Source organism: Phocoena phocoena, chromosome 11, assembly GCF_963924675.1.
Source record: "Phocoena phocoena chromosome 11, mPhoPho1.1, whole genome shotgun sequence".
Classification (NCBI taxonomy): Eukaryota; Metazoa; Chordata; class Mammalia; order Artiodactyla; family Phocoenidae; genus Phocoena; species Phocoena phocoena.
In genome coordinates this window covers 82,144,197-82,158,556 of record NC_089229.1, presented here as the reverse complement: position 1 = coordinate 82,158,556, position 14,360 = coordinate 82,144,197, and the positions used below count along the sequence as shown (strand labels likewise).

The window sequence follows — 14,360 nt, the reverse complement described above, 5'->3', positions numbered from 1 at the left end:
GTGGGTTGCTCTGGTGCTATGACCTGTAGGCAGCTCTGATATATAGGGCTGATGCTCAGGGCTGAAATCTAGGCTAAAGATACACTCCTGAATCTTCAATCTATGTCACCTGCTAAACCCCACTTACTTGCGGTGTGAGTATGGGCAAACTACTTAATCTCTAGTCTACTCTAAGCTATTGTTTCTTTTGCTGTAAAAGTGGGTAAATAATAATGAAGAGGACTTTGTATACAGATTAGGATTAAAGACCAGGAAAAAGTGCTCTAAAAAGTTAACTGTGTTATTTCATATTTTACATTGTACATGCTATTACAGGCCCAAAGGATAGGGGGCAGGCCACTGGCTACTAGGAACTGTATAGCAACAGCAGTATCTTGCCCTTATAAGAATCACTGGACATCTGCATTTGGACTACTTTTTCCAAAACCACTCACTGTATTTCAAAATAAATATAATGGAGCTGCACAAGCTCCAGGGAAAAAGAGTAAAACTCTGAGGTTTATGAAGGATTTCTGTACTGATTAGGGAGTAAGGGTGTTAAAAGAGCTTAACACCTTCTGTCTCATGGCAGAATTTTTGGTTAAGACATTCATTAGAAGTAAGGATAAAGAAAACAAAGACTTCTTTACTAAATAATGGACATTTGAAATTATAAGAATGTTGAATCTTAGCTTAGGACTAGAGAGAATAAAATGTGTACTATGTCCAAGAGATAAAATCTGAATAGGGCTTCCCTGGTGGCGCAGTGGTTGAGAATCTGCCTGCCAATGCAGGGGACACGGGTTCGAGCCCAGTCTGGGAAGATCCCACATGCCGCGGAGCAACTGGGCCCGTGAGCCACAGCTACTGAGCCTGCGCGTCTGGAGCCTGTGCTCCGCAACAAGAGAGGCCGCAATAGTGAGAGGCCCGCGCACCGCGATGAAGAGTGGCCCCCGCTTGCCACAACTGGAGAAAGCCCTCACACAGAAACGAAGACCCAACACAGCCATAAATAAATAAATAAATATTAAAAAAAAAAAAAAAAAAAAAAAAATCTGAATAAACTCAAGGAAAATTTGCATAACAGATTTTGAAAATAAGGATATTATAAGCCTACATCTGTAACCTGTTGAAGTCATGTGGCATTCTCCCATACATTATCACTTGATGCCAAGGTCAGAATGTGAGGCTGGATCAGTCATGGATCCAATCTTAATAATTACAGATGTCAATATAATTTTCATATTTTGAATTATTATCTCTCTCAGCTGTTCTTTAATTGGCCTAATACCAATTCTTTTAACTGTACCTCTTTATCTGTAATACATCTGTATTATCCAATTTGTTGAGGCTTTAAAAAGGGGGGAAGAAAGTAAATATGAAGTAATCTGATGGTATCTAATACTCTAGTGACTTCTCTCCCTCAAAAATTAGGATTTATTTTTCCCTCTCAAACAGTATATGCTCATTTTTTAAAAGACAAAAACACTACAGGGCTTCTCTGGTGGCACAGTGGTTGAGAGTCCGCCTGCCGATGCAGGGGACGCGGGTTCGTGCCCCGGTCCAGGAAGATCCCACATGCCACGGAGCGGCTGGGCCCGTGAGCCATGGCCGCTGAGCCTGCGCGTCAAGAGCCTGTGCTCCGCAACGGGAGAGGCCACAACAGTGAGAGGCCCGTGTACAGAAAAACAAAAAAACAAACAAACAAACAAAAAAACACTACAGAGTTTGGCATACGTCCTACCATATTTTAGTACATATTCACATTGTTTTTAAATAAACAGACTCATACTCTACACAAAGTGCTATGATACAGCTTCTCTTACATAACGGACAGTTTTTCAATGTCAGTACATATAGATCTACCTAATCCTTTCGGAAAACTGTATAATATAATTTGTACAAAGATACCATAACTTACCTCACCTATTCCCTACTGGTAGATGTGTAGATTATTTCCACTTTTAAAAATTATAAACAACACTGCAATAACACTCCTGGGTATACATCTTAAACACTTATCCAAATGAATCTTTCAGATAAATTTCTGTAAGTGGAATCAATTCGTCAAAGGACATGTAGTTTCCATTTTGATAAATACTGCCAAACTGATGACCTCCAGAAAGTTTATAAGAAGGTATACTCTCACTACAGCATAAAGAGTATACATTTTCCATACCTTTCCAGGCCTGTTATCATTTTAATCTTAGCCAACATGAAAATAAAAGATGTTATTTATTGTTTGAACTTGCATTTCTACATTAATGAAGTATCTTTTAATATGTTTCGACAGCACTTTTTGTGTGAGTGTGGATAGGTTGGCTATTTATATGCCTTTTTTTTCCTATTTGGATGTTTGCTTTTTTCTAATTCAAATACAGGAGAGCTTCCTGATTGACAGATGATGCAAGTAGTTTTCCCAGGTTTCCATTTGTCTTGGATTTTTGTTAAAGGTGTTTTTGTCTTTATGTAGCTAAATAGCTCAATCTTTTCCCAAATGGTTTAAGAATACTTTGAGGGCTTCCCTGGTGGCGCAGTGGTTGAGAGTCCCCCTGCCGATGCAGGGAACACGGGTCCGTGCCCCGGTCTGGGAAGATCCCACATGCCGCGGAGCAGCTGGGCCCGTGAGCCACGGCCGCTGAGCCTGCGTGTCCAGAGCCTGTGCTCCGCAACGGGAGAGGCCACAACAGTGAGAGGCCCGCGCACCGCAAAAAAAAAAGAATACTTTGAAAACGAAAAGGATCCCTATTTTTCTCTCAATGGAGAAAAATATTTAATCCCAATTCCACAAATAAAAAAGCTAACCTAATGTTAAATTATTCAATCTGTGTTGATTGACATTATCATTTTTATTTCAATAGCTGTCTAACGTTTAACATTAAAACTTACACAAGGTAGAACCAGTGTACTCATCATGGGAGAAAGAAGACATGGAGGAAGAATGAACTCATGATTTTTAAATAAAATCTACTGCTTAGCTCTGTCTGTTGAAAAGGGTCTAGAAGCAGTGACACTCCAGTAGCACCACCTAACATCCAGGACTTAATTTCTAAATATCATTCCCTAGTAAAAGGAATTAGGGCTCTCTGGACAAATGGCCGAATCCAGGGTAGGGACAGGGAAAGAACAAAGGGAACCCGGAATACACTGTGCCAGAAAGTAAGAAAGAGCTCAAAAACTGATGGGGATGTGTCAAAAGATACAGAGGCCAGCTTGAAAGGGATTCCACTGGCCAAATCAAAAATATATTTGAGCACCAAAATCAGTAATGACAAGAATAGACTTTAACACATCAGATGAAAAAAGAATCCATGAGTCTGTACGGATACAAATAAGACAAACCAAATAAATAAGGAGAGGGAAGAGAAAAGAGAGAAACCTTACTTATGGTAGATGTCAAATAATAAATGTAGAAATAATGACAGAGTTAGATTACCTACCACTTTGCAGTCACTATGGTGGTAGTCTGTTCTGGTTAGAATTATCAGTGGCTACTACATCCCACTGGGTGCAAATATGTTGGAGAACAGGATATTTATAGTCTCAAAGTATCTCCCCACAGAGTACACATTAATTATCAAAGAACTAAAGATACCTTTACAGAGAGACAACTGATAGATATGACCTTAACCAAATAACCAATGTTAACATAACATCATCAATAATGGGACAAGCCAGCATCTTGTGCCTCCTGATGTGATACACCAAGGAGGGTATAACATCACTTACATAGTATTTCTACCAAAAATGTTTAATCCAAATCTGACCAGGAGGAAACAATCAGACAAAACTAAAGGAGAGGACATTCTACAAAACAACTGGCCTGAATTCTTCAAAAAGTGCCACTGTCACGAATGACTAAGAAAAGCTGAGAAACTGTTCTAGATTGTGAGACGTGACACATGATTTTTGATCCTGGGATCAGGAAAAAAAAAAAAAAAAAAGAATTGCTGAGAGCACATTCTGGGAACTGATAAAATGTGAACATGGACTATATGTTAGATAAAACATTGTATCAATGTTGAATTTCCTAAGTTTTGTCACTGCGTTGTAGTTATACAATGAATTGTTCTTATTGTTAGAAGAGGGTCAGCAAACTTGTTCCGTAAAGGACAGACAGCACTTGGTCTCTGTTGCAGCCACTCAGCTCTGCCACTGTAGTGCAAAAGCAGCCAAGACAACATGTAAACACTCAAGCACAGCTGTGCCCCAATAAAACTTAACAGAAACAGACACAGGCTGTATATGGCCAGACCCCTGTGTTTAGAGGTAAAGGGTCCTAACATGCGCAACTTATTCTAAAAAAGTGCAGCAAAAATAAATACTATGTATTCAAGTATGTGTGTACATACACAGGCACACACAGAAAGTAACTGTCTAGTTGAAAGGTTAAGAGGTATTCACTGTACTATTTTTCACTACTTTTCCATAGGCTTGAAATTTTCAAAATAGAAAGTTCAAAAATTACCTAAGGTACGTAATATAGCCCTAGTTAATCCTCTCAAATATTTTGTTTTTACTACCCATTTCTAATTTTATTACATTAAGATCACAATAATAGAACTGTTCCATAAACCTAGAAACTATGAGACAATATAGTTAAGAGATATAAGAAATCTATCGCCCTCCTAAAGCATAAAGCCTCTAAATTAAGTTATATATAGTTAGGATCACTGTCTAGAAACACTGCTCTCCAAATATATCTAAGACTAATAACCTCCATGAAGGCAGTGATGCAGTTCCTTTTGCTCCTCAGTGTATCTCTAGACCGTAGGAAGGCTGCAGGGTACAGAGTAGGCACTAATAACATTTACGGAATTAAGAAATTAGTTGCATTGCTTAAACCAGACTCTTAAGAGACGCCAAACGATAAAGGATAAAGTTTTCTTTTCCTTTCATTTATTTCCTTTGCCAACTTTCATTTGCATGTTTTTAAAGCTTTGTATTTACAAAAACCCCAGTTAGAATAAAATGTGTCCAATAATTTTCAACATTCAGGGCTCAACAAACAGTTATTATTAAGTAAATACTTATTCTTAAATTGACCTAAATACAGTGCCTGAATTTTGTGTTAGTTTATTCTAAAAATCAGGCGTTCTCAACTATCCTACAATCCTATAAAAATTTACAAAATGTGAACTTTCACAATTTGCCACTTTCGAATAGGCCCTTCCTAACACCCCATGTAAAACATCTCTAAGCTCTGAACTCTGTAAGGTACCTCCTGTGTACATGAAAAGAAATTCACAGAGCCACAGTGCCCCTTCTCATTCCCTCAGACAAAGTGACCTCAAGCAGTGCTAACAAGGGCACCACCCTATTTTCTCCTACATTGCCACATTTCCTTTCTTAGTCAAAAATATTCACCCATATATTTAATTAGTTAGGCCTAAATGGTCCACACAGTAATCTTAATAACATTGGCAAAGTAAAACTGTTACTTTAGATTTTTTTTGACACTTTAGATTGTTAAAACATTAGTTATACAAAATAAGTCTTTTAAATAAAATTTATACAGTTATAAATTGATTATACCCACAGTTTAAAAAGAAAAAATATCCAAACTTAGGGTTTCATTTTTTATTATAAAAGCGAATAAGTTGACCAGTAGAGGGCACTCACTTGAAAGGGGGGGAGAAGAGTGGCCACAGTCTTGAAGAGAAATGGATGTACAAAATTGCTGTGTTGTACCTTGTTTTAAAAACAGAATGTTTTAACAGAACACTAGTGTAAGCTAATATAACATATTGTTAGTTTAGAAAATGTAAGGTTTAAATCTATACTATGTTAAAAAAATCTAACATAAACGATATTCAGGGACTTGAGCCTCACAATTTATAGGACGTTTAAAGCTACATGTAACGCATAGTATTGGGGTCTCAACCTCAGCACTGCTGACATTCTGGACCACGTGATAATTTGCTGGGGGGCCCTCCTGTGCACTGCAGGAGGAGTAACAGAACCCCAGCCTCTGCCCACTACAGAGGCCAGTAGCAGCCCCCTCTTCAAGCTGTGACAGCCAAAAACATCTCCAGATTTAGCCAAATGTCCCAAGGGGCAAAGTCACCACCTATTCCTTGTTAATAACTACTGATACATATGTTAAAAAACAAAACCAAAAAAACAGAAAAATAACAGCTTACAATATTAAACAGAGCTTTTCTTACACCACTCTTCAATACTGATTTCGTATTACAAATTTTCTCTCTATAATTTAAATACCTTAATCAGCAATTCCATAATTAACACGGAAAAATTTTTTTAAAGAGAAACTGATATATCTTGGTGAATAAACACTCCACGGCTCAGAGCACTAAAGATGGAACAAATCAATCCAATATGACTCCATTCTTTCTTACTGACTAGAAAACTGTTTCATCAAAGAAGGGCATAATACTTGGACTGAATTAGAAATGTCACATTAACAGAAGCATACAGATGTCAATGAACTGGAGACTGGGAAAAAATACTTCTTTCTATGTCTATTTTTATATTGTATCCAGTAGATACTTGTTAGATATTTGCTAACTGACCAACTGACAGTTCTGATCTCTACTTCCATTTTTCTGCTTCCACCAAATTTTACCTTAGAAAACACATTTCAGAGAACATGTTTTTATAATAACATGATCTCCAAACTATAAAAACACATACTATTTCTAGCCTGGTATTGTGTTTGGGGACTGAGTTTTTAATAATCCTGCACCACTAACAAGGTACTTCATTCTCTCTTCGAACTCTTCAGTGGGCTTCATAAAAGATAAAGGTAAAATCTTTTCAGAACAGAAGTAAAGGTGATCATCATGTGTAAATATAAACATGCTCCATCTACATGTCATACCTAATTCTATATCATATCTCTGCTATTAAGATGCCATTAGATAGTAGGCTAAGTTCAAATTTTGATATATTAATAATCTGAATCGGCCTCCAACACTAAATATTTTTAGTTTGAAGGCTAATTTTTCATTTTTAAAAAGCTATACAAGGGTGCAGTGGAAATTCCACTTAACTTGGTCTCAGAAAACTTAAAATTCCACCACTTGCTAGCTTAAGTATCCTTATGCAAGTTACAACCTCTCAGAGACCATTTTTATTGATAAAATGAAAGAAACAATGACCACCTTCCTTACCTGGCTCACAGTTTTGGGTTGGCCAAAAAGTTCACTCAGGTTTTTCCATAACATGAAAAACTCGAACGAACTTTTTGGCCGACCCAATATAAATCTCTGAAAATTCTAAACCACTAGAAAATATGGTATTAGTTAATTAAAATTTTTTCCTAAACTTCTGTCCATTTGTTTAATGCAGAAAAACTGATGAGAACTCCAAATGTGCCAAGTCTATGACCTCTCTTATTTTCTCTGACGTACACTGTTCACCTACCAGAAACTTAACAGCAGTAGTGATACCCACTACCCTTCAACTTTTTACAAAAACGCCATGTCAGTATTTTTGTTTAACCACTTATGAAAATAAACTACTAAATTCTCTTGCTTTTCTTCTAGTTGAACTACACCAAGAATTCAATGTGTCAGTTCCCTCAGAGACTCACTGTAACTTGGGAGATAAGAGACAATCTCTGATAACCATTTCCCAGGTGGCTACACTAGTGACGGAATGTCAGTTTCAAAGTTCACAGGTAATCAATGCTTCCCTGGGTCAAGTTTCTGGTTTGGCAGAAATCATAATCAGAGTTAATGGGTCTGAGTTTCTAAACTTTTTTTTACCTTCCCCCAAAATAAAGGACTGACTTTTAGCTTTATTTCTTTCAGGTTTATATTGCACTTTAACAATTTTGACCAAAAGGTTTCCTAACCTTTTTTTTTAAATCACATTCTTATACATCATTCTTGACCTCTGATAGGAAACAGAGTGTAATGGAATTCTTCAGATTTCCAGAAAAGATGGAGGGCACTTCTGCTAAAATCAAAATCATATTCCAGAATCCCAGGAAAACTGCCATGCTTAACTTAAATTCTGTTAAAATGTCCTTTTACTTCCAATTTAAATGGTGATGACGAGTAACCTTGGCTTCAGAAATAGGTGAACTATTTAATCCTCCTCAAAGTAAAAAATAAACAAAACCATTAGCATTGAATTGACTTGCCAAGAGGAAGTACAGAGAGACTATTACATAGGTGGTCCACTTCAGTTAGATTCTTCCCTTTTACGAATGCAAATTATTAAACTTGGAAGCCAAATGAAAGCTGCTTCTATGTTTAAATCAGATCTTTGTAAATAAGGGTTATTTCTTCATTTTTCTCCCTCCAGTACCAGAAATATTTGACATTTCCTTATGAACATTTCCTTGTCAATCCTCAAAGTTCTACACTGCATAGACATCTTCCCAAGGCCAACAATGCCCTCAGAACCTACCTAAGTGCAGTCAAGGTGTTTTTTTAAGACATTACACAGCACAGTACCATAACAGGGCATTTTTGACCTATTCTAGACCCTACAGCTTGGGACTCAGAGAAAGTTATGGGAAATTTTTCAGAGCTGATTAAAAAAACTGGTATATCAGATCTAGAAAAAAAGCTAAGGGATTAGGATCGCTTGCCCTGGGGTAAAGAAGTCTAAGAAATAATCTAATAACATACATTTATTTCAAAGATGAGCTGATATTATGTTAAACTTCACAGGAAGATTCAGATTATGTATGAAATATGCTAATAATTACATTCTGGAAATTAGTTAACAAGGACAGCTGTGTGCCATTCCCTCCTGCAGGTCTTTGGGATTAAATAAATCCTTATCTGCTTGAGATCATCTGAGTATAGTGCTGCCAGAAGGCACTGGGAAACATACTACGTGACCTCAAGGTCTCTGCTAGGCCTTTATTCTATCATTTTGCTGTTGGCCATTCCTTTGGTACATTTTTATGAAACTGAAAAAGTCTGAAAATTATTCATTAATCAATTTGTAATAAAAAAACAATTCTAACATTGTCTTGAATAAATTGAAAAAGGGCTGTAAAGCAAAGGTAAGGATTGGTGATGGTATTCTTACATATCACCTGATATACATATACATAAACGCAAAGAATGAGCTTTCTAAAATGCATCAGGTAGTTGTAGGTTCTCCACTACTTCAATGTGAAGAGAAAACATGAAAATACTAATTCAGTGTTTTTAATTCAATCATCAAATGATTACACTTCACCAGTATAAATCAACTCTATGTGTGACATCAAAATACCAAAAAAAATACCAAAACCCCATAAAAATAGGCACATTAAAAAAAAAAAAAAGACTGTTAGATATGTCTCATCTTACAGATAAGATGTAAATTCACATTTTCACCCTGTGAGAAAACTCTGAAATACACTTCCAATCAAAATGCACATACACTAACACGGAGTGAACGTCACAGATAGTAGTATTGTCCTGAGAGAAAACAGGCTGGTGTCTCATATATCAGAGTAATGCCTTGAAATCCAAGTACATTTTAGATAACTTAATAAAAGTATTATCAGTATAACTACCTTGTGATGAGTAGTCACAGAAAATGATCAGAGAAACCTTTTTTTGTACCCAAAGGATGGGCCTGCACAAATCAATATGCATATGAAAACAAGATTTACCTCTATCGTAGGATCATATTCATCCACAAAGTGATTCTGAATTAGCTGTATCGTCAAGGCACTCTTGCCTACGCCACCAGCTCCAACTACCACAAGTTTATATTCAGTCATTTTCAGCAGGCCTTATGACAAAAATGGAAATGTGACTCAATTAGAACGTGTGCCACACGTGAGGTTAATATAACCCAAACACTCTATCAATACCTCTTAACACAAGTTCACCTTTATATGGAACATTATTTCAAAATACCTCACAAAATTCAATGACAAAACTCCGGATGACTACAGATGTCTATTGGTAATGAATTGTACTTCGTTGACAAACTCCTCCATCAGCATTTGAGAAAAACTCATTCGGAGTACATAGTTCTTTTACCTTGGATTCAGGTGGCTCTATCTCAAGAGCCTGTCTGCTCTTCGGCAGCAGGTAATGGCTCTCGAAGGAGCAGGCCATGACTTCACTCAGTACAAGTGTCAAGCACACTGCTCTATACCCTGAGGACACACCCACACAAAACTTGCTGACAGCTATCGCCACAGTATTCCTCATCGACTCGGGCCCCTAAGAGTTACAGTGGATACGCCGAGTGCCTCTGTTGGGGCCAACAGCTACAGAAAACTTTTAAAAAGCATCATCATAGTAGTTCTCCTGGACAGTTAGCAAGAATCAGATGGGGGTCAGGGGAGGACTGTCAAATAAAGCTGGACAGTATACTGGGAAAATAAAAACTGAGATGCCAAAGCAGATAAGGACGATACCTGGTAACATTTTAATCTGTACATTATCTGCTGGGGAAAATAACGGTGTAAAAACTAAGAGAACTTCGAGAATTTTTAACTAACTATTCAGTACAGATGATGTGATCATCAATCACAATCTATAATGCTGTATCAGTGCTGAAAAATAGCACTTTGCGCAAGAAAAATATAATTATATAATATTTAAAGACAAGCACACTTTTAATGAGAGAATTTTTAAAAGATGTATTTCTCAGTAATCCACATGACTTTTATTCTCTGCTTCTCATACATCATCTCCCAACAGTAGCAATAAATATCGAAAACTTGTAAGGTTAACGGCGCCAAGACAGAAAATATTTTTTTAGTCAGCTGTTTCAAACTTTTTGAAATGAAAATGAATTTATTTACTTTAATCTCCTTTCCCTCAATAACTACATGATATTACTACAAATAAGTAGTGAACTGCAGAAAGAATGGCAGTCAATGAACAATAATTTATTACAGAGTAAGTAGCTCAAAATTAATGAATGTACAGATATTGTATATAAACACTATATACATGCAGCATCCTATTTACCGAAGACCAAGAATTATCCCAATAGGCACCTCACCACCCTCCCCCCCCAAATGTAATATGTTTTTCCAAGTGATAACATACTAACTACCTCTTCACGCTATTCCTAAACCTACTCACAGAGAGCAGACAGGCCAGACAACTGTCGTATCACAGCTCCTCCCTGGCCTGCTCTGCAGCACCTAGCCTCGTCTAGGGCCACCACAAACATGTATCACATCCTGTTTGCTCCCCCTTTTCATTCCTAATATTGACCACAGCAAATGGGATAGGTGAGGATAATCTCACCAAAATGTATCCTCTAGTTCCCTGCCCAGCCTACCCCTCCAATAAAATTTGGATAGCCCAGAACAGTAGCTCTCAAAATGTGTTCCAGGAACCCATTAGGATTCCTAAGACTTTGGGAGAGGGCCCAAGAAGTCAAAAACTGGTTTCACAATAATGCTATGATGTGATTTACCCTTTCCACTCTTATTCGCTCACAAGTGTACAGTAGAATTTTCCAGATGTGTGATAATAGATTGAATACAGAAGCAGATGTGAGGATCCAGCTGTCTACTAAACCATATAATTAGAGATTTGCAAAAGTGCAAAACAATGCCACTCTTCTCACAATTTTTGTGTTTGTTTTGGAAAAGTTACTTTTCATTAAAAATTCTACTTCTGTTACCAAGTAATGGGCTTATTATTTCTTTTTTCAATGAATTAATATTTTTTAATTCTCAATTTTAATTTCTATTGTGCTAAATATTGACACACTCCAAATTGGGATCTTCAATAACTTTTAAGAGTGTAAAGGGGTCCAGATCCTTATGACCAGTAAGTTTGCTAGTCTAAGAGAGACTGTGGACAAATACTGGCTTAGAGCTTAGTTGTACATACATGTGTGAATTCTGAAAGACACACACCTTCTGGTCTACTTCTTTACAATGGTTATTTCTGAAAAAAATCTTTGACTTGGATTTCAAAAATCAAGTAACATTTAAACCCACTAGAGAGAACTGGGTTCCCAAAGATGATCAATAGGCCAGAAGGAGACCCCTCACCCAAAGCTACAAAAGCTAGCAAGCGGTGTAACTGGGAACAGAACAGTCTGTTCAGGAAAAGAATTTTCACTTTGTCATAAAACAAAATGAATTATCATTTCATCTACTATCTCTTAAAACCAAGAATGCCTGTGGATGGATACAGTCTAAAGTAAACAGTATTGTTATCAACCATATTTGTCATCTCTAGTCTATTACACGCCGGAGTCAGCATTTTGGACCTTAGTCACCTAAGAATGACATCACTCATAAGGTTGATTCTGAGATGATTATGAACAGACTTTTTTCCCTTTGTGATTTCTTTTCGAATGATTTTTTCCATTACAAATGTAACATGTATATTGTGTAAAAAATTAGAAAATACCTTTCTGTTCTTAACCCCTTATTTTGGTGGATATCAAGATTTAAGAAGGCTACTTGAGGACTTCAACTACAACATGCACATGCCTAAGAGTATTTCAGTCAGTTGGCTGGCAGATTGCTACAATTAACTCTTCTGGTAGGTCAGTTAAAAAAAAAAAATTGTGTGACAGCCGTTTAGGAGTACGGTAATAACTCCTGGGATGGGGGTCAAATATGTACGCATAAGGGTAATACAGAAGAGATAGTGGAAAGGACAACAACAGGCAAATTAAACTTCAAATACAATTCTAGCTATTGCTGTCTACACTCAACTAGCAAGGAAAAAGCCCTGCTTCTGCTTTGCGGGTTTGCTGCGTGTGTTTTAACTTGACAAAGCAAAACAGACCTTCTGGGATTAACTTTTTCTTTTTCACTAAGTACAGGCTTTATGTTGTAGGGTGTTGGCCACCTGTTCTTCCACCACCATCTCTACCTCCACCTCCTCCTTTGTGGCCACAGCAATGTCACAGCCCATACATGGGGGAGGGGAGCAGTCAGGAACTCGGCTGCAGATGCATTTTTTTCCAAACACAATAACCTCAAACAGTGGTCTCTAAGCACTTTCCTCTGCGCTTCCAAAACGCGACCTCCTCTCTTACTCGTATATCCCCCTACACACTGAAAAAAGGACCACAAGCCGTCCAGTCTGCGCTCGAGGGAGAAGTTTATACCCTCGTCCTAGAGATGCGAGATGCAGCACAGAAGGCAGTAACCGAGGCAGCCGAGTGCTGGGAAGGGAGGAAGAGGTGCGGGAGCAAAGGGAGAGAGAGGGAGAGGGAAGGACGGCGAGGGGGAGGGGAGGCTGGAGCGCAGCGGGAGTAACCTCCACCGCACCCGACCGCCCCGAGGGGCGGCCCGCCCGGCCCGCGAGTTTCACCCCGGCCGCCTCCAGCCGCGGCTCTCGGGGAGGAGGAAGGAAGGGGTTCCCCGTCCAGGAAGCAGCACCAGCGGCGGCCGCCTCCAGCCTCACCCTCCTCAGCCCCGCACCGCCCATTCCTCATTCCCCGCGTCGCCGCGTCCCCGCGTCTACCCCGGCAGACCCCCCCCACCCCGTCCGCCCGCCCGGGCCCCGCGCCCGCGCCCCCTCCCCGCCCCTCCGGGGACCCCCAATTCATTCACTCGTCGCCGGCCCCGCCCGGCGCCGGAGAGGAGGGTCGGGACCCCGGTAGGGGCCAGGAGGGGTGGTCCGCTCCGTACCTCTCTCCCGCACCTGGGAGCCGCCGAGCCTCTGGCCCCCGCCGCCGCCTTCAGTGCCTGCGCCGCGCTCTCTCCCCGTCCGAAATGGCGGGGGCCGGGAGTACTGGCCGAGCCGCCGCCGCCACCGCCGCCGCCGCCGCCGCCGCCACCACCGCCGCCGCTGTGCCTCCGCCGCCGCGGCCGCCGCCTAGGGAAATCGAGCTCCGAGAGCACCGATGAGTTCGGGGCCGGGCGGCCGCAGAGGGCAGTGCTATCGATGCGCTCGGTGCTCGATTCCTCTCCAGACGAGAGTGCGGGGAGGGAGCGGCTGAGGGCGGTGTGGGAAGAGGGAAGAGCGAGCCTGCGAGCGCTGCCGGGGAGAGGGAGGGGGCCGGGCCTGGCCGTGGAGGGGGCGGACCAGGTCGGCGGAGGAGGGGCGGGGGCCGGGCCGGCGGAGGAAGCAGTCGGCCGGGGCGGTGGAGGGCTGGGGGCGCACGGCCGGCGAAGGCGGGGCGGTTCTGGGCGGTGCCTCGGCGCGCGCGGGTGGGCGGGAGGGGGCAGCGGCGGACCCACGCGGGACCCGCCCCCAGGCTTCAGCTGCAGCGCCTAGCTCGCAGTCGCAGGTTCGGACCCGGGCCGCCGCGCGCTACGCTGCGCGCACCCAGGAGACGCCACAGGCACCCCATCGCGCCCCTCTCGGGTCCACACGGTGGAGCTGCGAAGATCCCGCCACCCCTGGGGTCGGCCTACACTTGGGCACATTCATTTACTATCATTTACTGCAAGTAAATAAACATGCAGTCACCCAAAGTGGGAGGCGACTTGGGTGATTTACGGAGAGACCTGGCCGCCAGTT

The 14,360-nt window shown here is 40.7% G+C and overlaps 1 protein-coding gene across 2 annotated transcripts in view; it reads right to left on the bottom strand.

Moving 5' to 3' along the window:
• Positions 1-13,684, bottom strand: part of KRAS (KRAS proto-oncogene, GTPase) — a 35,607-nt gene extending 21,923 nt beyond the window's left edge. The window contains exons 1-2 of one of the 2 annotated variants that reach the window (XM_065886537.1): positions 13,526-13,684; positions 9,566-9,687 (exon numbers count right to left, since the gene is read on the bottom strand). In XM_065886537.1, the coding sequence (XP_065742609.1) occupies positions 9,566-9,676 (111 nt within the window). In that variant the 5' untranslated portion in view covers positions 9,677-9,687; positions 13,526-13,684. Of the gene's footprint in view, positions 1-9,565; positions 9,688-13,525 lie in introns of those variants that run through there. The other variant, XM_065886536.1, reaches the window with a different exon arrangement.
• Between the last annotated feature and the right edge of the window lie 676 nt (positions 13,685-14,360).